This window comes from Maylandia zebra, linkage group LG22, assembly GCF_041146795.1.
Source record: "Maylandia zebra isolate NMK-2024a linkage group LG22, Mzebra_GT3a, whole genome shotgun sequence".
Classification (NCBI taxonomy): domain Eukaryota; kingdom Metazoa; phylum Chordata; class Actinopteri; order Cichliformes; family Cichlidae; genus Maylandia; species Maylandia zebra.
This window is the reverse complement of record NC_135187.1, coordinates 8,712,898-8,739,167: the sequence shown is the minus strand read 5'-3', so window position 1 is coordinate 8,739,167 and position 26,270 is coordinate 8,712,898. Positions and strand designations below refer to the sequence as shown.

The following is a 26,270-nucleotide window of genomic DNA, read 5'->3' as shown; positions in this document are numbered from 1 at the left end:
AGGGGGCAAATGCTTTTTCACAGCACCGAGGCTCCACAGTCACTGCAAAGTACTACGTGCTTTTTTCTTTTAAGCAAATGCAGCATAATGAACTATGTTGGTGTGTAATCGTGTTTCCTTGTAATGAAATTACCGCCGGTCACTGGTATAAATGGTGCACAGAGTGATTGTAAAGTTTCACATTTCACAACATGCAGCTTAACAGTGTCAAAACACAGTGATGATCATCAGTTCAATGAGCATGTCAACCAAATCGTTTTCAGTCAGCAGCAACATTATGCAATGTTAATTAAATATATCAGAGACAGTGAAGTAACAGAAGCTGGCAATTAGGCTGTAAGCATGCGATATTATGACATTCACATAAGTTTAGCTGACTGATTCAAATAAATTGAATCTGTTACAGTCAGTTGTTACAGCCCACTTTGTGAGCAGCAATATAAAAGGCCGACTGACAGCAGAGTTTACAAAATAAGAGTTTTATCTAAATAAACTTTCAGTCATTTGACTACAGAGGGGTGGCGGGTGGGGAAGCTGTGATTACGGTTTCCCAGACTGGGCCTATAACCATTTATTCTCCTTCTGCAGTCTAATGGTTTTCAGTAAAATGTTTTCCTCTTGTTGCAGTTATCTCTCACTGCGTCATTTGGGGATGATCCCGGGGCGATATGTCATAGAGAGGCCGAACTGCTGGCACCGGGGTGCACATAAGTGGTCCGCAGGTGCGCATTCGAGGCGTGCAGCAGATAAGAAGTTGCAACGTGCGTTTGCGTACATATAAAAGGCACTGTTTTTGTCCGCTAGAGTGGGATTTTGTGGCATATTCTGCACCACATCTCTGTGCGGTCATCATCTGTTTGAAGCCAGCTCACCTCCTGCAACCACTTTTCCGAGAATAGGCACTTCTTTTTGCGGTTCAGACTCCTTCTGACATTTCTTTGGAGGTGGAGGAACACCAAAGTGCGCCCCAGGGCAGCTGTGGCTACAATGTAGCTTGCTATCGCCAGTGTGTGAATGTGTGTGTGAATGGGTGGATGACTGAATGTAGTGTAAAGCGCTTTGGGGTCCTATGGACTAGAAAAGCGCTATACAAATGCAGGCCAGGCAGGCCAAAGTAATTGCTTAAAGTAGCTTCTTCGACATCTTTAAGAGTTCTAAACAAATGTCTATCCCCCTCCAGAAAATCTTATGTACGCAAACTTGCAACTTCTTATCTGGTGCCCGTCTTTTATTTTGACAGCGAATGCGCACCTGTGGACCACCTATGTGCATCCCTGTGCTGGCATACTGCCTCCACAATGGTCTTGCTGTGCGCACCACGTTATAGAAAGTCAGGAGGTGTCATACAATCTGACACTACACCAAAGCAGCCATGACATTACTTTTGGCAAATGGCCCCACGCTCAAGGACAGCAAAGGCAACATGAAACTTTGTGTTAACAAAATTATCCCAATGCACGGCCCAAAGACTTGCACTGCCTGGGTACAGCCAGCAGGGGGCTGCACATGGATACAAGCATCTCTAAAGACAAGTTTGAAGCTGTTTAGTTGAAAAGCAAGAAGTCCTTCTGCTCACAGCTGATGTCACCACTGCTGTCACCTCAGCCAAGTGAAGGTTAATTTTAATCTGATAGGTTCTGCTGTGAGGCAGGCAAGGCAGAAACCAGAGACAGAAGGCAAAACATGGACGCAGAGGGAAGAGAATGGGGATGCAAAAAGGGTATAAACAACGTCCCAGTAATTTAACGCACAGACAACCAGAACATAAAGAAAACAAAAGACCAGAATCTCAACAATACAGAACTATAATGCAAAGATAATCAAAACAAGAAAACCCATGAATGTCCGCATAACTCAAAAGTGTGGACCAACAACAATTTGCCTTCTACCAACAATACATGAAAAGCCTGCAAACTAAATGCTTTCTGTATATAAGAGACCTAGGTTTCAGTAAGATATTGCTAACCATGGTCCACTTTATCATTGCTCACTCACTGAATCCAAGCGTAATATAGCACAATGTACCTCATGAAGAGATCTGCCTCGGTTTTCTGAATGACATCACTCCCTCTATTCTGATTTTACTGATAAAAATAGTGAACTTTCTACAGCGTTCATCTGTGTGCGCACACTGCAGCTTCTCTCTGGCCTTCAGACTCCGGTCTCATTCTTACTCTATTGTATTGCTGAATGTTATGAAATCAGTCTATATTTGGGCAACAATGAGAAGATATAAAAGAGACAAAAAAGGCAGCTTCTTAATTCACTTCAGGGCACATGGAAGAAAAATGGTGCTCAGCTGTCTGTCTATGAAGCGTATAACACACTAGTACTGAGAAAATGTTCAATCGAAACAATGGAAGAACAATTGGGGGGGTGTTTTCAGGTATTTGCATTAAATACAATAATTAAAATTCAGTCTGCAAAGAAACAAAAATACAATTTCACATTTTTTTAAAACAGGAAACAAATAAACTGTGTATTTTGTTGTCTACCATAAACTGTTACGGACAACAGTCAGCACTGCCGACAGAGGTGCGATTTCTGTAAGATATTCCGAGCTCAGAAGAACTTCCGGATATGAACTTCATCCCAACCTCACACACACAGAATAAAAGAAAGTGACACTGATGGTAAAATGTATCTCTGAGAGATAATCAGGCTTAGAGAATACAAAATAAAATGATAGCTTCTCACATTCACCTCCATGATTTAGTTTTGTTTTTTTTCTCTGGACACAACAAAGACAGACAGACAAATGCATTCATACTCCCTGCCTCTCAGATACAAGAGCCTTTAAAGTTATCAAGGATTATCAGAAATAGACTGTGTAACGTGGTTTCACACTGAATGGAGCACTGGAGGACTTGTATTGAAGGAACAGGAAGCAAAGATGGTAATAAAAATAAAAGGTTTTATACCAGAGGATGTGACTCAACTCATATTGAGTACTGGATCAGCAGAGCCAATTTATATGAAAAGTATTTAGCACTGACTGAATCATAGTGGATGAAGTTTGTGTTTGTCAAATGATGGACGGAAGATGTTACAATACCCTTAGTCAAGTTTAAATTAGTTTAATTTAAACGGGAACGGGAATGAGGATCAGCACCTCCAAATCTGAGACCATGGTTCTCAGCCGGAAAAGGGTGGAGTGCCCACTCCGGGTCAAGGATGAGTTCCTGCCCCAAGTGGAGGAGTTCAAGTATCTCGGGGTCTTGTTCGCGAGTGATGGGAGAAGGGAGCCGGAGATCGACAGACGGATTGGGGCTGCAGCTGCAGTAATGCAGACGCTGCACCAGTCCGTCGTGGTGAAGAGGGAGCTGAGTGTAAAAGCGAAGCTCTCAATTTACCGGTCGATCTACGCCCCTACCCTCACCTATGGCCACGAGCTGTGGGTAGTGACTGAAAGAACGAGATCGCAGATACAAGCGGTGGAAATGAGCTTCCTCCGAAGGGTGGCTGGCCTCTCCCTTTGAGATAGGGTGAGAAGTTCGGCCATCCGGGAGGGGCTCAGAGTAGAGCCGCTGCTCCTCCACATCGAAAGGAGCCAGCTGAGGTGGTTCGGGCATCTGACAAGGATGCCCCCTGGGCGCCTCCTGGGTGAGGTGTTCCGGGCATGTCCCACCGGGAGGAGGCCCCGGGGCAGACCCAGGACATGCTGGAGAGATTATATCTCTCGGCTGGCCTGGGAACGCCTTGGTGTTCCCCCGGATAAGCTGGAGGAGGTGGCTGGGGAGAGGGAGGTCTGGGCCTCTTTGCTTAAGCTGCTGCCCCCGCGATCCGGCCTCGGATAAAGCGGATGAAGATGGATGGATGGATGGGAAGTCTGATTTCTGAGAAAAGCTCCGTAAAGCCTTTTGTGGCTTCAAGATAACAAATGTGATCCAGCTCGCTTGTTGAGGATGACAATTGGGAAACTAGACAACATGTGGACATCGTGTACTCCTGCACTGATAGGAGTCGCTTTTCTTTTCTTTTCTTTTTTTACTGTCAGTCATAACTCAAACAGTAACACGCGGGTGGAAGAATATTTTGCCGCAAGAGAGATTGGAAGGCTTGGCCCCAGGTCTTCACTGACCAAGAATATTTTAAGTGAGTGTCAGCGTTTCACTACTTCCTGCCTGAGTTTAGTCCTGCTTTCCTTATCCGACACTTTTGTGAAAGCTCTGCTTACAGGTCTGCATGCAGAAGTTTGTCCAATTCAAGGTGCCTCTTTCCCAGCGGCCCCAATTTATTAATAAATAAATATTCTTGAATAACTCAAAGCCAGGCTCATTACCTAGAAGCAATTTCAATTCAATTTAATTCAATTTGCCTTGAAACACATAAGCAGGAGCTACTGACCCTGAAAGCACAGCTAGCGGGGTCACCGAAGATATAATAACACTCAGTGAGTCTGCTAAACACTGTCAAAAAAATCCCACATAATGTGATTCAGTGTTGTATAAAGAAAACTGAAAATAAAGCCCAAAAAGCAACTGAAAGACAATTTTCTATGCAATACATGGATTAGATCATGTTTATGTTACATTTGTTATATATGTTATACCCCAGGATCTCAAAGTGGTGCTTTTGGGCCAATGGCAACCCCAGAAGTGTGAGAAAGAAGAAAATTGCATTACTGTACATTTCACTCATCTATGCTGGTGTCACATTATGATACTGCAGAGCAGTTTATGACAAAGGGAGTTTTTCTCTTTGGTTTCATCTGTTCACTTGTAGCCTTCAAAGCAGACTGAACTTATGTAACACTGAAAGTTTCAGTTGGTTTCATAACATTTAACATCTTATTCTTCTTTAAAATATATATAAAATAGCGCAAAAATGAAACATCACACACTGAATTGAGACTTATAACCATAATAAACAAAATATATTATGTTTCCAGACATCATCATGACAAATAACTTTTCCAGTCCTGAATTTCTTTATTGTGTACTACACCAGCGGTCCCCAACTCCCAGGCCACAGACCGCTTTGGTACCAGACCGCGAGAGTTCAAATTCAAATTCAAATTCAAATTTTATTTGTCACACACACACAACCATACACAGTATGACATGGGGGTGAAATGCTTGTAGCTGTACAATGCCCGACCATTAAATGACAGAAGAAAAGTTTTACAATATTTACAATTTACTACAAAAATTTACAAATTAACTTAGGAATTTACAGTAAAGAATGTGCAAATAGCAGAAGAGATTATAAAGATAAGGATTATAAATTATAGGAATTATAGGATTATAGGAAATGTGTGGTGGTGCGTGTGGTGACGTGTGTGAGAGTCCAGTCTTATAGTGATGTGTTGGGAGAGTCCAGTCCTACACCTGGTTCAGGCCCCGAATAGCCTGGGGGAAGAAGCTCCTCTTCATTCTCTCTGTTTTGGCCTTAAGGGAGCGGAAGCGCTTCCCAGACCTCAACAGTGAGAAGAGTCCATTGTTGGGATGGGAGAGGTCCATCATAATCTTCCTAGCTTTGGACTTGCACCGCTTGGTGTAGATGGACAGCAGGTCAGGGAGCTCTGATTGAATGATGCGTTCTGCCGAGCGCACCACCCTTTGCAGATCTCGTCTGTCCTGCTTGGTGCTGTTCCCAAACCAGGTGCAGATGTTTGACGTCAGGACGCTCTCGATGGTGCAGGAGTAGAAGTTCTTGAGCACCTTCAGTGGCAGATGGAAGTCTCTAAGTCTTCTGAGGAAGAAGAGACGCTGACGGGCTTTCTTAACCAGGGTGTTGATGTGACAGGACCATGACAGATCCTGAGTGATGTGGACACCCAGGTATCGGAAACTGTCCACTCTCTCCACTGGCGTGCCACTGATGATGAGGGGTTTGTAATTCCTCGCCTGCTTTGTAGTGAAGTCCACGATCAGCTCCTTAGTCTTGCTGATGTTTAGGAGGAGGTTATTCTCCTGGCACCAGGTCTCCAGGTTCCTAATCTCCTCCAGGTAGGCCGTCTCGATGTTGTCGGAGATCAGGCCCACAACAGCAGTGTCGTCAGCAAACTTGACAATGGAGGTGGTGTCGGATGTGGCTACACAGTCATAAGTGTACAGTGAGTACAGCAGGGGGCTTAAAACACAGCCCTGAGGCACTCCAGTGCTGAGTGAGATGGAGGGGGAGACTTGTTTTCCTACCCTCACTGATTGGGGTCTGTCTGTGAGGAAGTTGAGGATCCACTGACACAGTGATGAGCTGAGTCCTAGATCCGTCAACTTGGTGAAAAGCTTAGAGGGAATTATTGTGTTGAATGCTGAACTGTAGTCCACGAACAGCATCCTAACATAATTCCCTCTGCCAGTGTCCAGGTGACTCAGGGATGTGTGGAGCAGGTGAGATATGGCATCGTCTGTGGAACGATTAGTCCGGTAAGCAAACTGAAGTGAGTCGATGGTGGGAGGAAGTGAAGAAGTGATGTGATCTCTCATCAGTCTTTCAAAACACTTCATTACAATTGAAGTCAGTGCTACTGGACGGTAGTCATTGTGGCAAGCGGGCTGTTGTTTCTTTGGAACAGGGACAATAATGGACCGTTTGAAGCACGTGGGAACCACAGCTTGGGTCAGGGAGAGGTTGAAGATCTCCGTGAACACCGGTGCTAGTTGATCAGCGCAGGCTCTAAGGACCCGGCCAGGGATTGCATCTGGTCCTGCTGCCTTCCTGGTGTTCACCCTCCTGAAGGTGTTCCTCACGGCATGCTCTGTGATGACGAATGCATTTTCTTCACTGGTGCACTCCGAGCGCGCACAGCCGTTTGTTGTTTTAATTGCTGCGGCGTCGAAGCGAGCATAAAACGTGTTCAGCTCATCAGCCAGTGAAGCATCTGCATTCATCATTGAAGAAGCTGGTCGTTTATAGTCCGTTATAGTCCGCAGTCCTTTCCACAGGCTCCTAGAGTCGCACTGTCGTAGCTGTGACTCTAGTTTTTCCCCGTAGCTCCGCTTTGCCTTTCGGACCGCGCTGCGCACGTTGTAGGACGCAGCCTTGTATAGGTCCATATTACCGGAGACAAGCCCTTCATTGTAGGCAGCGGTGCGTGATCTCAGAGCGTCGCGGATGTTTTTATCCACCCACGGCTTCTGGTTGGGAAACGTTCGGATGATAGTTCTTTCTGCTGTGTCGTCCGCTAGTTTCCCGATAAATCCCACAACCGCTTCCGTAAACATGTTGATGTCATCAGAGCTGCGCCGAGTTGAGGCTTGGGTGTGAAATTTATGGTTTTCAGGGTTTTTATCGTTGGATCTTTTCCCGTGTTGTAGTTGTGTGTCTTATTTTGAAAGAAATATTTACGCGTTACCATAGCGACCAGAGAATATTAAGGGGCAGAGAGGAGGATGTTACTCTCAATGGACGCTGCTAATAAATTTACACAATTACCCAGTGAATTCATGTTCATTATTATATTTACAAAACACCACAGTTTTTGTCTTGGTCGTATCATTTTATTTTGTTGTAATTATCCGCGACACCTTAAAGGCCAATCTGTGAAAATATTGTCTCACATTAAACCGGTCCATGGCGCAAAAAAGGTTGGGGACCGCTGTGCTACACCATGCTGCTCAGTAGATTAAGCATATTCTCCACCAATAGCTAAAATCACAATATATAATATGCATGCTGGGCCTGACCCTAGCATTAAAAAAATTGTCTTCTATAAAATTTTGGTGAGTCAATGTGAAATGTAGCCTCAGTTCTTTGTTCTTATGAGACAGTTGTGGCACCTGGTGTGGTCTTCTGCTGTTGTAGCCCATCTGCTTCAAGGCGCAATGCGCTGTCAGTTCCTCCATGTTCTCTGCACACTTTGGTTGTAACGAGCAGTTATATGAGTTACTGTTGCTTTCCTGTCAACTTGAGGCAGATTAGCCATTTCCCTCTGACCTCTGGCATAAATAAGGCATTTTCTCCCAGAGCACTGCTGCTCACTGGCTATTTTTTATTTTGCACACTATTCTCTGTAAACCCTGGAAATGGTCGTGCAGCAAAAACCCATCTCAGCAGTGTGTGAAATATGCAGGCAAGCCCCTCTGGCACCATGCCCTGCTCAAAGTCACTTAACTCACCTTTCTTCCCCACCCTGATGCTCAGTTTCAACTTCAGTAAATCGTCTTGACGATTTCTGCAAGCCTAAATGTAATGAGTGCTGTCATTTGATTGGCTGATAAGACATTTGCATTAATGAGCAGTTGAACAGGTATACCTAATAAAGTAGTTGGTAAGCATATGGTATTAGTGTGCTTTAAAAGCATATACACGTGCTGAGGCGCTAACTATAAAAACCTATAATGAATCAATCCTGTTAATAATGTTTATAAATATATTGACTCTCAAGACAAAATTCACCAATGAAATGCTGCCTCTCTCTCTCTGATGTTTGTATTGGCACATAAACACATTTGATTTAAAACACCATTAACACGTTTAATATTAAATAAGTGGCAGGAACAATTTAAGGAATTTAATTCTTTCTTTCTAAAGCAAAAAAAATTAAATCAATCAATTTTTAAAAGCTTAATTCATTAATTCTTAATTCACCGATCCCCGGATGGTTAGAGTTTCTGACTCAACATCCAAACTCATAACATGTTTCAGGCTTCTCAAATCCCCAGAGTGCTGCATTAATCTTGTACACATTCAATATTTCATTCATGAAGATGACGACTGTGCAGAGATTTATTGTGTGCAGGTTTATATATAGTATGTGAGATATTTCTGTAATCTACTGCAGAGGTGGGAAAAGTATTGATGCCACTATATATTGTATTACTTATCATTTTATTTTTATTAGAGCATGTACGTATTCTAACATTTTTCATTGCCAAGTGACACCTTCATGAGTCTGTGGCAGTTTTTAATTGAATGATGGTGAAGTGAACAGAAGTTAACTAATATGTTGTAGAGAGGCGGGGAAATGGCGAGCAGAGGAACAACGATGGAAATAGCGCCGTGTTACGGTACTGTTTTTATCCTACGATTTCAACTCCAAAATATAATGAAGAAAAAAAATAATCCAACTTCATCAACACTCCACATTTCAGACTGCAAACCTTTTGTCATTTTTGATGATCCAGGCGCTGGCCTCGGGGTCTACAGATGCAAACAGCTGGCCTTCCAGCAGTGGAGGGAAACCCTGAACTCCAATGGTCATGTTGTCTGCCGTCAGCCTGAACTGCACCCCCTCTTTGGTGATACCCTCGGGCATGCGCACACACAGCGTGACGTCCTCGGTCGTCTGCTGCCAAAAGTAAATGGGATCTGAATTCAAAGGGGAAAGAAATGTGTGGTGCTGAAGTTAATGATCGTCCTGAGCCAGCTGTCTCTGAGTCATACATAACAGATCTGATAGAGTGCAGACATTGAAGGAAATTACTTTTGAATATTCAGTCAACTGCAGATAGGAGACCATTAAAATAAATGGATCATCATAGCGCAAGTGGGGATGACCACGAATGAGCTCACAGCGAAGCTATTAAGGCAATTCGTATGCTGAATTTTAATGTATTGAATTATTAAAACCTACAAATTTCAAGTGAGATGAGTAAACCAAACAAGCATCTATTTATTTTCTAATTATTTCAACGTTTAGTTTATGCAACAACAACAAAAAACCCTTCAACTTTTGCATTATTAACAGGAAAACTAAATTATACTACAACAAAAAAGTTGTTTTGCATGTTACGTTCTGCTATATTGGGACAAAACATCGGCCACAAACAAAAAATGTAAATGAATCAACTGGTGGATCAACAGAAAGTTTTAAACGATCATTTTTTATAATGAACTAGTGGGCTATTGATAGATGGGCAATTTTTTAAAATAATAAATCTTTTTAAAAACATATAGATTTTAATAATTGCTGTCCATCATTGTTTTTTGTTTAGACTGATCCACCTGTTAAGGAGGAGACAGAGTATATATGGACAGATATACATAAGTATTCTATAATCGTTTAGATTAATAAAATAGAAAAGATATAATTTGGTCTAAAATGGGTCATGCAACATGACAATGAGCTCAAGCACAACAGCAAATTCACACCATGATGGCTAAAAAACAAAAGAATGAAGCCGCTGAACTGGTTGGCGTCCATGCAACTGCTGTGGCTGAACCGTGACTCCGAAAACCTCAATGAACTGAAGCAATGTTGTAAAGAAGAGTGGACCAAAATTCCTCATCAACAAAGCTTACAGGAACAATTACTTTAAGGTAGTAGAAGCACTAACTGACTCCCTTTAGCAGCCCTAACTACTGAACAGTGGGGCACACTCAGTTTATTACAGAGCTGTTAAGAGTTTTCACATGACTGTATGCATCCCTTATTAGATTCTTTACTTATAAAAGCAGATGTTTTTGGCATTATTTTAACATCATGATCTAGCAGAAATTCAAAAGGAGCCTCTTTAAATAACAAGTTATAATTAACAAGACAGAATCAGTTGCACAGAAGTCCACACTCCTGTGTTACAGTTCAATTTTGCCAAATTACCCTATTGCCCCTAAAATTACAAAGTAAGAGTATAAACCAGTATGTGGCTTTGGAGAATCAACACAGAAAACATAGTTTTCTGTCCTCTGTATGTGTAGTGTTTTAACAGAACAGCTACCCTCAACAGCCTCAGAGTGATTTTATATAAATGGATCACACGAAGGAAAGAATTTTACCATATTTATCATAAATGATGGAGGAAGAACTAAATTACAGCGACATTCTTGCGACTGTCATCCGTAAAACAGGCCTCATATTTATCTCTTTGCCGTGTAATCTTTGGCCTGCTTCTTTTGCTCCTCCTCCCTTGCAGATTCCACAAAACCACACCTGGTGGTCCAGTGGCCTGGTTTCCTCACCGTATCTCTTATCCATCTCCATCTTCTTATCTCTTCTTCTACAGATAGTTGCTTCACTTTTCCCCCCTAGTCTTAACTGAAGATGTTGTTATGCCAGTAGATCTTTAACCTCCTAAGACCCAAACTCTTTCATGGCATGCATTTTTAATTTCTCTTTGCTATTTGGGCTGTTTGGAACCTGATGAATGTAAAAACAAAGAATTACGTTTTGTTTTTTTACCTGATTTTTCTTTCTGAGAAAAATAAGAACAAGTGGATATCAGGCCCTTATAGAGCAAAATTTAGTATTTTGGTCTAGACAACCCAAAATGTGATGTCCACATATGTGGACCCAGGTCCTAGGAGGTTAAAATTTTCCTTAGGCAGCTGTTGATAAAGGTATGTATCTTATCTTTACATACCCTCCAAAATTTTGCACTGTAGAGAAACACTGATTCCACAGTGGAATTATTGAGTTCCAGATGTTCTCCAGCTGTAAGAATGCAGCTCTTGGTTTGCCCATTCTCACTTTTACATCCGTGTCTGTTCCTCCCTGCTTGTAACCAAAGGAACCGACTTCTTTAAGCCTGGATTCTACGAGCGTTACTCCTTCTATGTTGGAAGCATTTGTTTTCCAGTGACAATAAAATGCAATAAAGTAATTCGCTTAAATTTAGTGCAACGTTCACTTGCCAAGCTAGCAGCTTTGATATGGTTTCAAGCCAGATGCTGACTCATGATTTCTTCAATGCCTCAGTATTGCTATGCTAATACAAGCTTTTATCAATGAAGCGCTGCTCTTACTCGAATGAAAGAGCCTGCCACATAAATCAAATGATTATCCATTAGCACTAATAGCGTATTTTAATACAGATCCAGATTTATTTTTCAATTTCAATTAGAGTATTTACGCAACAAGTAAAAGGAGTCAATTATAATTAGAGCGTAATGTACATTATGGTAATATGAGGAAGCTGAGGCACCGAACTGCTTTCTTTGAAGGCTTTTTTCACAACCATGACGACCACGTTTCCGCTCCAGCCTGTTCTCACCATTCCCCACGAGCCAACTTTCTGCTGCCTCTGACTCAGCACACATCAAATCTTTCCTTTCCTTCAGCTATGACGACGCCTGTGCTGTGTGGTATGCTATAATGAAACATAACACGAGTCGTCACGGGGAGCGTAACCAGCATCGGCAGTAATGCTCAGAACAGATGTACTCTGAATAAAGTGTAAGTCATAAAGAGGCAATGTTTGTTAAAAGCCTTGTTGGAGAATAGATGAGCAGCAGGCATCATGTTGTTCTTTAGATTCTCCTCTAAAAGTTCACAGATGCTTGATAAAATGACTTTGGCTTCTGAGAACATAATCATAAATGGCACAAACAATCCCGTCATAAATCTGTTTGCAGCCTTGTCCTTGAATGGTGTTTTCAAGACTTTATTTCTAAAATAAAGTCTCTTTGACTCCTTTTCATCTGTTGCTGATCCAACAGGAGATTTACGCAATATTTTCTTTCAGGCTGCAGCTTTTATCCTGTTTTGTCTGTTACCTCAGGTGAAAGGTTTCCACTTTTCTGTAATGCAGCTGCCAGGTATTTAAAAAGCAGCAAAGTACAGCAACCTGATCACTCACACAGCCCGCCTCATTTCACTTACTGAGAAAACTAAGAAATTACCCACATCCAATTTAATTTTGTGGCTATCACCACATTAGTTTGGCAAAATATGAATAAAAGTGAGAAAACTAAAGGAAATACTGCTTCTAGTCAAACTGATCATTGTTTATCGCAGGTCTTTTTAGAGCGCTTCTTAAAACAGCACCTCAAAAGTCTTTACAGAAACCACATGCTCTGCAAAAGACGAGGAAAGAAATATAAGTCTATAAAGGCAGGTTCTTAAAAATATTTTTTAAAATATGGGACAGGCAAAGCTGACCTGACGGTAATGGGCATTAGAGTTACTGAGCACAGGAGCTAAAACAGTAAAAGCCCTCTAGTACTGAACCTGGATGGTGGGACATTTAAGAGCAGCTGAGTGGTCCTGGTTCAGAAATATAAGAAGGTTTGATGCTTTAAAATACTTTCAGCGTGCTCAAGAAAACGTTTGATTTCTGAAAGTACAGGCGGCCTCGACAGGTCAAATAAAATCAGAGGGAAAAATAAATATTGTCAAAAGCCTGACTCCTTCACTTTGATGTATGTTTTGTCTCTGGTTTGACAAATGAGGTTGAGGTTAAGGTTAACCTCCTATCCTTAAACGAATCTATTTCCAAGGTCGAGAGTCTCCCTCTGATCTCTCCTCCTACTACTTACATAACTTTTATATGCAGAGAACATCCTTAACCAGTGTTAAGGAATAATACCACTTCATACCATTTCAAATTCAAATTGACAAGCAGCAAAGTACTGCTAATTGCACACACACACACACACACACACACACACACACACACACACACACAAATTTGTAGATCAATTTTTTTAATTATAGAAATCTAGCTTAGAAAACTCGCAGAATATAGAAAAAAAACATTTGTAAATAAGGCATTTCCAGTTTGTTGTATCCCTTCAGGGGTCGTCTCAAAACAAGAATGCTACAGACACATATTGCTGCACTGTTTACAGTCCTACATCGGCACCTGTCAGCTACTGAAGGTCGTTTCCATTATAATGATTCTCTTTGCCAGGCCTACATTTAACATGCACGTGTATGAAAGACATTTTTATGCTTTTCTGATTAAAATAAACAAGCCACGCCTGTCCTATTAGTAATCACCTGCAGCTGAATATCATGTCTTACTCTGTGGTTTGCACAGCTCTTAGCAGACTGAGCATGTCACATTGAAATGAACTGACTGCATGAGTTTCGAAAACCATGCAAGTTTTGTAATTCACACCTATCAGCACTATTTGGGGACTGCACACACATACTTATTGGTTCCCTTTAGTAAATCTCGCCCTTGCTATCTTGCTATGATTTTGAATGCAACCTAAAAAAAGGTTGATAAACTCACTCTTGTCTTTCTAACTTCTTTGTCTTCTTCAGGGATCACCACAGCCCATCATCTGCCTCCATTTCACCCTATAACAATAGCTTCTTCCCCATAGCATCATGGTATAACAATCAGGTTAAAAGCTCCACTGCCCTCTCAATTAGACATCCCCCAACCTCATCAGCACCAATCACCTTTCCACTCTTCATCCTCTTCACAGGTGCTCTCACTTCCTCCTTACTCATGCTCTGCCCTTCTGAATCCCTAACAGTCCTCTATCTGTGCTCTTCTATCTCTCTCATCATTTCATGCAGATCATTTTGTTTCCAACCAAATTATTTTATTTTATTATTTTATCTTCACTTTCTTTCCTGCATCTATTTTATCTCCCCTCGCTGTGGGCGAGAAATAATGCAGTTTTTAATCCACTAAATTTGAAGCTACACTTGCTAGTTACATTTAATATTAAAGACTTCACTTGAAAAACATACAACACTCTTAATAATTCTGAGTTGAGCTTACAAACAAGCATAGTGTACTTGGTGTCTCTCGCCACGTTTCAAATGAATTGTTGGGAGTTTCATTCATTACGGACCTCATTCAACCATGTAATTAATCTGTTTGACTGACTGGAAAAAATTAAATGATCCGATATTTACACAAAAGTAAAGATTAAAGTACAAAGAAATGAATGAAAATATATGAAGCAGAACATAATTTTTTCATCTCTCCTTTCCAGTAAACTGACTCCTTGGCACCTGACATCTAGCTACCACAAACAAATGCTTCAGAGAGTTAGTTTTAACGATGTCATACTGTTATATTTTCCCTAGTACTGTTAATAATAAAAAATTTGAAGCCTCACACTTTTGCCTGTATAGTGTTTGTATTTATTTTTTTCTTGGTGCTGTTCTAACTTTAGACTTTTATAAACTTAAACAGAAGATAAAAAATAGCTTTTGCTTCAAAATGAGCACAATTTCAAGTGGGGGACCATCTCTAATAATGAGGGTTGGGTACACACCCACGACCAGAAGTTTTCATTTGAAGCCTGCTTTTTAAGCCTGAAGTTGAGAACTAAGTCCAGGGTTATGCGAGTCATTTACAGTGATGTACACTGTGAATCTATCCCCCACAATGAGACTGTCAATTCAGAGCTGTCTATAATGGCTGGTGGAGTTCAATCAGATCCACAAAATATCAACAAATTTGCCTCCAAGACATTTTACCTAATTTCCAAAACTGAAAATCAAGTTAAAGAATCATTAGTTTGACAAGCTGAAGGAGATCCAGTCTGCATCACAGAGGCATAAATGTAAAAGGGACAGAACAAGACTTCCAGGCAGCGATCTAAAAGTCCAGAGGTGCACTGGAAGAAGATCTTGAAGGTGAGGTTTTCGACTATTCCCTTTAACCCCACTTTGTGATGATTTTTCTCAAGCTGCAGTTTCTAAAACATGAGGTGTAAGTGTTTTATTATCATAACAATTAAATTAAAATATTCTTTCCTGTAAGCAACTCTTAGAACTACCAAATAACAATAAACATGTTTAAATGAACCAAAAAAGCAAGATTAGCATGAGCGAAATCATGTAATTGATGCGCAAACATCTCTGTACCAACCTTTTCATCTATAACAGCCATCATAAACAACATACGCTGATTATTGCCAAAGCCTGAGCAATTAAATTGTTCCAACTATGCAGCATCAAACCAACAGACCTGCTCCATATTTGGCGTAGATGTGAGAAACTAAGAGTTGTTCATTATCACCTTTTGTTGTCAACAAAGAAACTAACAAGGCAGGAGGAGGGTTGCCAAATCTTCCATTTCATTTTCCCAATCTTCTTTGCTCAGTGTTGATCTTTTTTGTTTATCTGTGTTGGAACTCAGTTAGCTGAAGTTTAAAATAATCCAGTTTTGTACGCCTATGCATCACTATAAATGACTGAACTCAAGGTTTTTGGTGTCCTTGTATCGGAATAATCATTTCCACCCACTTGTTTGGACATATTCTCTGTCATCTATATACTTTTTCTATACCCACATCTCGTCTCCTTAACACAGCACCAAGTCACTTCTATCTTTTCTGCTCCCTCTCTCGTCACTTACAAGCCTCTTTGAACATGTCTCCTCTCTTGACATCTAATCCATTACCTTTTCTTCAAAAGGAGAACGTAAGAGTGCTGATAAAAGGATTGCCTGAAAAGCTGCCATTACTCTGCTTCGGCACCATCAACATGCACTTTGCCCTCTCTGGGTCATGTTGTGGGTTTTTTTAATATATCTTTTGAAGGAGAAGGTAGCTGTTTGTCTGCTTGTTTAGAGGTTGTGAGTATAACAGAGTTTAAAAACAAGAAAAGGGCCAAGATGGATACGAATGTTTAGTTCAATGTTTTTTTGCTGTAAAGTGGATCTATTATGAGCTTCCTTATTTTCTGTCTATATATGATGGATTCTCATACAAAAGATGGTCAAAATTTCAAATAATGTGCACAAATAAGCCCTGTCAACCAAAAGCTTCAAACCGCTGTAAATACTTAGTTTCAAAGTTTTCTCTATTCTTGACTCTGTATGATGTCATGTTGAAGGGATCAAATGTTAGGCTGACTTTATCCATCATCGTAAAGTCCAGGCTCACCTCCATATCAGCCTGTGTGACATCAGACGTTACATATTCAATAATCTCACTGCTCTCCTTGAACCTGTCTTTGTCTCTCTCCCCATTTCTCACCTGTACGACCGTTGTCCTCTGTCTTTCTAAAGACACAGATACGTTTGCGTAGCCTACTGTTCTTCTTGAAACCAGCCCGAGTTTTCCACGACATTCCAGCAAATGTTAGAGGGCTTTCAAACCGATACAGGAAATGTTCCTACTTTTCATGACCATTCAAGCTTTTCTAATAACATTAAAAGAACATTTCGCTGCCTTTTCATCTTTACTTGTTTAATTTACGCCTTTATGTTCCTGAGCCGACGTCGAGAATCAATCAAAACACTTTAAATATCAATATGACACTTTTGACCACTCAACTTGTCTTAATTGGCTCCCTCACATGAAATATAGAAAAAGAAAATATTTTAGTGATGATTGAATTTAAGCCACATTATGCAAAATGCAGAAATTCCACAGTCACGGACACTTTATTAGGTACACCTTGGCTTGGACCCTGTTTTCCCTTCTGAACTCTTTTAATTTGTGATGGCACAGATTCAACAAGGTACTGGAAAGATTCCTCAGAGATTTGGAGCCACACTGACATGATAGCGTCATAAAGTTACTTCAGATCTGGCTGCGCATCCATGATGTGATCCTCATGTTCCATCACATCTCAAAGGTGCTTGTACTGGATTGAGATCTGGTGACTGTGGACGCTATTCGAGTACATCAAATTCATTGTCAAGAAACCAGTTTGAGCTGAATTGAGCACTGATATGAGGCAAAAATCACGACTCCAATGTTACTTTAGTAACCAGGATTAAAAATAAAATTAAATTAGAAATAACAAACAGGTAATTTTTATAATAATTTAAAAGTGAGTGGATTCTGTATACCAAATAACTTTTTTCCCACTGTCTAAAATGTGAGAACATGCAGCCTCTGAGTCAGAGTTAAAGAGTCTCTAACTGTGGAGCAGTGTGCAGACAGGGTTTATTTTCGGCATTATTAATTAAGTCATTCCATTACTTAACTATCTAATAAAATTATTCATGACTAGTATGCTGCAGGCCTACAGCAAGTCATCCAAAAAAGGGAAGAAAAAAAATTCCTCTCACTGCTGAATTAACTGAACATTTTAGTCAAAGCTCGTCAGCGAGACTGAGAGAATATGCTGAAGGCGTCTCACAGGTCCTGTGCAACAGGAATAAATGGCCTGGAAACACATCTGTGTACACAGACACAGATCACCTGACCTGACAGAGACCTCAGTCTGATTGGGAATATTCTGCCGCCCGCTCAGACGTTTCTATGGCGACAAGTGAACGAGTCGGTGTGCGCATTCAACCAGCAGCTCGGAAAGGTAATGAGCGAAAGAAGTCGACGTGACAAGCAAAAGCAACCGCGTAATGAATCTTAACCAGAAACAGTCCAATTACAGAAAAGGTGGGAGGGGTGGCAGTCGCACGTCTCACGGTGGAAGGCGGGAATGCCACTCGGATCTTTTATTTCACTTTCTGTCACCGTTTTAACAGATTCGCAGACAGCTTGACTTTCAGGTCAGTTTCAGACAGAATTTTTGAGACAAAAAATAATCATAATAAAAATACATCACTATAAATAGGATAAATGACAAGCCGTGTCACATTATTTTTAAGTGTTTTCTCACAGTCTCAAGCCTGAGCAGCACCGAGTCAAAGATTCTGATGAGGACAACGTGACTTTTCCTATATTAGGTCTGCACTCTGCACAAATTCTGTTGACAGAGATCAGCAGGGTCAGAAATGAGCGGCGGCACTGTGGTAAGGACAGAAAAAAAATGAAACAGGACTTCTGTTCCTTGCCAAGAGTTAAAATTACATGCACTTCTAAAGCATTGTATATTAAACAACAGCTCAACAGTTATGTACTATTACTGCTGATTTGGGTTTCTTGCATCTCAACACTCCTTGAAGAAGATGAACTTGTTTTTATTAATTAGGATTTATTTTGGAAAGTTAACTTCATGAGATAAAGTTTGTATTTTTCTCATTCTGACAGCTCAAATGCAAACACTAAAAAACTAAAAAGGAGCATTACACTTAGCTTTATTAGATACACATAGCTATAAGAATGCAGTCTAAAGCAGAAACCTCTGAGGAATAAAAAAGATGAATATGAAATGAAGCCAATACGGCAGGAGCCAACTACTGCAGTATTGAATTACACTTCTTTGAATGGCCAATTAAGCTGGCTGCAAATGTAAGTCCATTCTGATCAGCTCTCAGGCCGTGGTGAGTCTTATCGACAATAATGACGAATCAGTGTACAGAGACGAGGTACGACAGCGAACGGACTGCTGAACAAAACAGAAGAGACGATTGTTGACTTTAGAAGATCAGGGGTATCCACTCTCTGCTGGAAATATTGTAAAGGCCACAAAATTCCACAGTGTTCACCTGTCAAAAACACCAGCTTAATAGCCAAGAAGGACCAAGAGCGTCTCTCCTGCAAAGGCTGAGCAAAGTCCATCTCCTGCGCCCCCAGGCCTGTCGAGAGGTTCCTGAGCAGCTGCATCACTAGTATGGAAACTGCACAGTAACAGATCTCAAAGCACCCTGCAGTGCACAGTGAGAACAGCTGAGAAGATCATCCGAGGCTCTCTTCCCTTCATCACACACGTTTATTTTTCCACACAAACTGCATTTGAAAAACCCACCAGCATTGTGGATGACCCCACGTACCCCTCACACAAACTTTTACCCTCCTGCTATGTGGCAAGAGGTACCAAAATATTCAGGCCCTCACTGCCAGACTGTGTAACGGTTTGTTCCCTCAAGTCATCAGACAGCTCAATACTCAGGAAAGGGACTGGCAACAAAACTGCACAGACACACACACACACACACATAGACTCCACTAAGTATTTGTACTCTGTATTATATTTTAATTATATATTGCCTTATATATCGCATCGTGTGCTCCTGGAGGAATGTTTTTTAATTTCAAGATGTACTGTATTATCTGTATGTTACCTATATAATAAACCTCGATTGGATTCTTTTTCCACAGGCCGTCGCTCTGATGAACACTTATATCACTCATATATTGCCTTTACTAAAACATCCAGTATACCTGCTGCTAAACTAAAGCTGCTGTATATAGTCTTTGTTGTGCATACATGTACAACTGTGAAGCTCCCATGTATATACTGTTTTTGTGGTATCCATCCATATTTATTAGTCTGTTGTGTTAAGTACATTGAAAACAATGGAGAAAAAAGGGCCTAATTCCTTGTGTGTGTACACATACTTGCAACAAAGATGATTATTGCTATGATATTGTTGAAATGACAGTCAAAGCTACTTTACTTGATTTTAATAACCCTTGTGTTGTCCTGGGGTCATTTTTGCCAGGATGTAGGGCAACAGGTGTATGGAAATCCCGAGGACATTACAGGGGTTAAATAAGCACCCTTAGAGCCTGAAACAAAGGCTACTACTTGTGCATTTAACGTTATAACAGCAGGCGCTGAGTAACATTACTCAAGCTGCTCGCTGGCAGACTTCCCAGCGGCACCTTTTACCCACCTGTCTTCTCCACCTCCATGGGCTCTGGCTCGGGCTGTTCCACAGGTCTACCATCCACATGTGTAAAAACGAATGGCTTCTCTGATGCCAGCATCAGTCCCTTCCCTTTGGGCTCCAACGCTGCATAGTGAGGCACCGACTTCCCCCTGAGGACCCTCCTCTTCTTCACCTCATACTTTTTCTCCTGACCTGCGTGTGGAAATCAAAGGACACAGTGATCCCTGTGTAAAGTAATCTTTTCTAAACTCAGACAGAGACCAGGAGGAGTAGAAAAACATCTCATGTCAAGAAGCACTGCATGTACAGAACTCCCAGCAGTCATTACAGAGCGTGCTCAAGCCACTTATATTAGAGGGGATTGTTTACTTCTGTAGGTATTTTGTGCAAGGTATTAGCTTTTCAAAAGATAAAGAATGTGCCTGCAACCTGATAGTCAAGCAAAGCAACTGTATCATGGTTCCTTTCCCTATTGGTGATTTGTTTTAATGGATAATGATGTCATCTTAAGGATAATGCATTTTTTTCCCCATTTACTCAGTAACTGCATCTTGGTGCGAGGATACAAGGATGTGTTGAAACTTTTAAGTGTAAGCTTTATGATCAGTCTGTAAGTTTATACTTATATTTTTTAAGTTAAAAGTTCATTTCAAATGTAGCGTTTATTCTATATCATCTCAAAATTACCAGTTTGAATGACTAAATTGAAATCTCTCTTTCATGGACAACTGACTGAGCTTCAGATTCAAAAAGCTGGAACCTGCAGCTGTTTATCTGCAGAATATAAAAAGGAGACCTTGTGACAAGAAGGCAGACCATTTGCTAAGCCAACAGGAAAAATAAATCTGTGTGAAAAGTGAAAAAGCAGCTCCTGGCTATTCTACATTAACATCATCCGCCACACTGCCCTTCAGTAAGACCCTTCTACTGCTCCAGTGATTCTACTGGGCAGCTTCCAGGCTTGGGTTTGTGAATGTGAGCAGCACAGATTATCACTCAGTGAAGAAATCATGAATAAGTAATAAATGAAAAACATATACTCACTTTAGTATTTTAATATTTACATCTGGTGGCATTTTTATTAATATATGCATATATATGTTAATAAAGTAACTGTCATAGTGAGAAGGCTTTATCAGTATTACCTCTTGATTTTAATTCATGAATCTTTTACATTTCTACAAAATAAGCAATGTTTTAAACTATGCATTTAGCACTATTATATTTTAGCCTAAAATTAGTTTAAGATGAGAGGGGAAATGCTAAAACATCAAAAATGAGGTATCAATAAACAGTTTTATAATCTCTTATTTATAAATCATAAAGACAGCGTTAAAAGTTTGGCTCAGAAAAACCTGGGCATGAGTTTGATGATATGATTTTGTGCCCTTACACATGTTTTATTACAGTGATTCCCAAAGTGTGGGACGTGGCCACCTGGTGGGCCGTGAGGGTACTGCAAGTGGACCGCTGTAACAAAAGAAATTCACCTGGGAACTACACACAAGTACGTAAAGTTACATATTTATATAAATGTATTTATGTATCTAAAATGAATTAAAAAGTGGTAATAGGAGGTGGTTAGTTTGTGATATTACTCTCAATGCTCTTGTATTGATGTTTGTGTCCCGGTGGCAGGTCAGTCACACATTGGCCTTAACACTTTGCAAATGACTGGGTAGCATTAGCAATTTAATAGCCAACAGTGTATGGGGTTTATGTTTTTTAAAAAAATTTTCACGGAAATCCATCAGTTTCTCTTGTATACTGATTAGAGGGAAGAGTTAAGCTTGGGTGGGCACCGTGGGATTTTCTGGTTTTAAGTGGACAGCAACACTCTTCACTTTGGGAACGACTGTTTTATTACATGAAAAGTGACACTTCACAAAAGGTGGCCACCAGTCATATGTTTGAGGGGCTGGTGCCACTCCAAGTCCCCATTTGGCCATGTTCCTAGCCCAGACCAAATAGCCTTGATTAGCATTAGTAAAATATTAAGCAAATATCAAAGGGATGCATCTTTAAATCCAACAAAATGAAGAAGGGACTCTCGAAAGGCTGTCGTTTTTTTTCTACACAATATTTGACTCATCAGTCACGGTGGTATTCTTTCTCGGCAAGCACCGAGGACTTTAATGAAAATCTTTCTTGCCAATGTTTGCTTCAGAGTGCACTAATCTCATCTGGGACATAATATTTAAAGTCCATTAAAGGAAGAACATGACTAATACGCTATTACGGTTTAATTAAGAAGGGTTTCAGTTTTCTACTGAAACACTGTTAACAGAAAAAAAGGAGGCAAGGAAATTAAAATTAAATCACAGGCTTGAAACTGATATACTAATCATTTATGACACACTGGTCTTATCTTACTTCATGCTCGATTATCATACTCAGTCAATCATCGCACCACCCACCTTGTCCTGCAGTGTTGGCGACTGTGATCCACTCGAGAGACACTGAGTATCCACTTCCTTTGGTTTCCTCCGGGTCTTTCTGGACACGGAGCAGCAGAACCTCCATGCTGTGAACGCCAGCCTGGACGTGTGAGACGCTGTGGAGGATGGTGAAAGGTTCCCCCAGGTCTTCATTGAACAGTGGCTGCAGGCACAGTAACAAGATGATTTTTAGGAATCTAACAGGGTACTGCTGCCAGTATGGGAGAAAAAACTGTCACCAGAATTTTGCAAATGTAAAGATCCTCTTGTACAGATATGCTAAGATAAAACGAGTGATTTAAAGTAAATGATCTGTAGTGCTACCAACACAAAGCCTCAAAATCCTACATCAAGTTGTTCTCAAGTTATCGTATTCACAAGAATTTCAGGTAACTTTAACTCCGACCTATGAGCTTGAGGTCAAAGTTAAAGGAATTCAAGCTCGTACAAGGTTTTTAGTAGATACACCTATGGGACCAAAATCCTAGGGGTCTTCCTGCTCAAGTTATTGCATTTATTCAGAAAACTTGACCTCTGACCTTGACTTTGAGATCTAGGTAATTGAAATTCAAACTTGTCGTGGATTTTTAGTAAACACACCTATGGCATCAATTTGAAGCTCCTACACTGCCTTGTAAGTATACCATACGAACGGCAGCACAGATGATCTAAAGTTTGTGATCATTGTTCAAGGTTAGTCTTTAGTCAGTCACACAATCTTCAAGACCACCAATCCCAGATGATTGGCGAGTGGTTGCTGAAGGTTGCTGGCAGTCATTATGTGAAATTGGTGGCTAAGAGATTATAGGGTGCTGCACCAAAAACCTTCTCATGATAGCTCTGATTGCTAGTAGACTGCCACAGTCGCCCATAATTTAATGGAAGATACTGAGTTGTTTGTCAAAACATCAAATCACCTTCGAACCACAGGCGATCAAAGCAGTCTGTTAGCAATCAAAGCAATCCCAATGACATTTGGAGTTGTAGAGGTCTTTACAACCAATTTCATCTAGTGACAGCCAGCAACCACTGGACTGCAAGTTAAAGAAATCAGTCGTGCAGCTACAAGTGAACAAACTATTTAATCTGCCACCCTGCTTTCATTGAGATTTATTTCGTTATTCAGCTCAAGCCTCTGTTACCTCTGCTTTATATAATCAATTGCTGTCCCAGACAGTCTGAATATTTGCCATGTACATTTAAATCTTCTTCGCAATTCTTGTTAATCATTTGAAACAAGTTAAAATGCAGCTGGAAATGTGACACAGTCTAAGCAGAGCTGTATTGTCTACTAAAAATAAGACTAGAATAGCTTTTGAATGAATTGACCAAGCAGAGATTTATCCTTGCATTATCTTTTAAAATGGAAGAAATGATAAAACGTAAATAGTTATACATATTAGTAGCTATAGGCACATGAATATAGCTGTGAGATGTTTTAATGGAGCATCAAGTGTTGCTAAATGGCTTTAAATGGTCTACTCTGCACTCGAAAACTGAGACATTTCTCTTTATTCTTCCAATAAAATGCTAATTCAAGCTAGTATTTCTAAATCAGGGTCTTCAGCTGTCTGGTTGAAGAAGATGATGCGATCCCAAGAAGCCCAAATTGAATGCATAAATATCTGGCTTATGAGACACTTTATTATTGTACACATGAAACACACACACACTAACATAGACTGAGAGATGCAGCGTGCTTTGGCTGGTGTCCCTAAGTGCTGAATCTTAAAAATAGAACTCTGGACGTCGGTAACTCGAGGGTTTAAATCTTCATTATAAATTCCAGTCTTGAACTTTGCCTTCACAAATGCATCAAGTGTCCCTGTTCAGAGAGGGAACTCTCATTTGTAACCATTCCCCACTGAATTCAGCATAAAGCGCACAAAGACTTGCTTCCTTACAACTACAATTTCAATTTCCAAAGCCCGACCAAGCTTTTTAAACACAGAACGCTTGAATTGCTCCGACAATATCCTCTGGGGAATAATTAGACATTCCATAATCAAAAAAATACAATTATTGGCTATTATCTTATTAATAAACTTCTTAACTTGGATATTCAGTTTAATGAAATGTGATAAATGTAAATATTTTAACTTTAAAGAGTACTGACCCTTTAAAATCTGCTCTCAAAGTACATCTACCTGTATTTTTCAGTGGTCCTGGATGTAGAGCCCATAAAGAGATAACAGAGTATGTTCACAATGGATGCAGAATTTTTCAAAGCGGTTCAATAACATCAGTGTAGCTGATCCACCATTATAAAGCTGTTATGTACTGTTACAGTTTTGACTTGGTTTTTCAAATGTCACTCTGGCCAAAGGAGGATTTTTTTCATTTAAATATTATCCCAGGTGTCTGTTCGTCATGGAGCCCAAGGCTGTCCTTTTTGGCCTTTGAGTTACTACTTACTGAATGTGAAATTTTTAGAGCACCATCTGCCATGCTCACAAAAAAAGACATTTCTATTATGAACAAATCGAGTGAAAAGATGGAGCCTTACAAAGTGTGACCATGTCTGAATACTCTCCGACTTGCCCATCTCGCTCTGATTTTCACCCAAAACCTTTCGCTTCCCACTGAAGTCCACTCTAGCAAACATATAGTTTCATAGTGCATGAAACTATTAATCACAGTCCTCAAATCAGTATTTAAGAGTCACCATAATGTTGCAAACATACACAGTGTCAGATTAGTTTGCGAAGGATGGCTAAGCTTACCAAATTAGGGTTTCTTTCCTTCGGTTGCTTGGGTATACTGTATTCCAGTTTATTCTGACAAAGCTAAGAATAACACATTTAATCAAGCAGTATTTCAACTAATACTTTATTTAATTGCAATCCTTTTTGAAAGGCCACCATCTGCTGACCAAGTTGGCTTTCCTTTTAGACCAAGAAGCTACGTCCATTTCTCATATATAGTTTATTACCGTCACCAGCAGAAGTGTCTCACTAGGACCACAGGTACATTAGAGCCCATGAACAGGTCAAGTTATGCCCAATAATTAATGTCTAATTATCTTTTGACTGACTACTAACCCAGCTTCTCTTGTGCAGTACTGACAAAGATATTTAGTGACTCAAAATTACATCATCAGAGACATTTGGACATTCAAAACACCTCCAATTTTGCCCAGTTTTGACCTAATTTATGACAGCTGTGAACACGCCAATGAGCTAGTGACTAACTGACTTAACAACTGTCAGTTGCAAATGCTAATAATTAATTGTGCTAAGCCAAGAAAGCAGAAGAAAAAGCAGCACCGGTATTACAATAGTACACAGAGGGAATTCAGGTTTGTGTCTTTTTACCTTCACTTCAGCGGCAAAAAATATTTCAAACACGTCTGTGCGTCACTTACAGCAGTAAACACCACGTCCATACTTACTTCCCACTTCATATGGGAGCTGTCTCCCCTCTTGCCTGTGCGGAGGAGGTACAGTCGACCGCTACCATCCGACAGAGCTGCCCAGGTCGCCGAGGTCAGGCTGAGGGAGGCGCAAAGACGATCCTCACACTGGCTGGACTCGACGTCTACACGGTAGACCTCTCTCGGCTTCCCCAGGGCGGTGTCCTGAATTCAGAACACAACAGACCCGTAAGCCAGTACTGCATTCATAAAAAAAGATTAGGCCATTTAGATTCATTCCTATCTGCAGAGGAAATCTCAGTGTGCTGGTGTATGAGAATGAAACAAAGTCATTGTGTATTTGATTACTTGATTAAGTCAGTGCATCAAATTTCAGAAACAACAGAAAAATGCCTATTTTAATATCTCAAAGTG

General features: G+C 40.5%; 1 protein-coding gene across 1 annotated transcript in view; it reads right to left on the bottom strand.

Moving 5' to 3' along the window:
- Positions 1–26,270, bottom strand: part of nudcd1 (NudC domain containing 1) — a 55,879-nt gene that overhangs the window by 25,202 nt on the left and 4,407 nt on the right. The window contains exons 3-6 of the mRNA XM_004569249.4: positions 25,875–26,060; positions 22,463–22,646; positions 20,049–20,237; positions 9,048–9,255 (exon numbers count right to left, since the gene is read on the bottom strand). Coding sequence (XP_004569306.1) covers positions 9,048–9,255; positions 20,049–20,237; positions 22,463–22,646; positions 25,875–26,060 — 767 coding nt within the window. The remainder of the gene's footprint in view (positions 1–9,047; positions 9,256–20,048; positions 20,238–22,462; positions 22,647–25,874; positions 26,061–26,270) is intronic.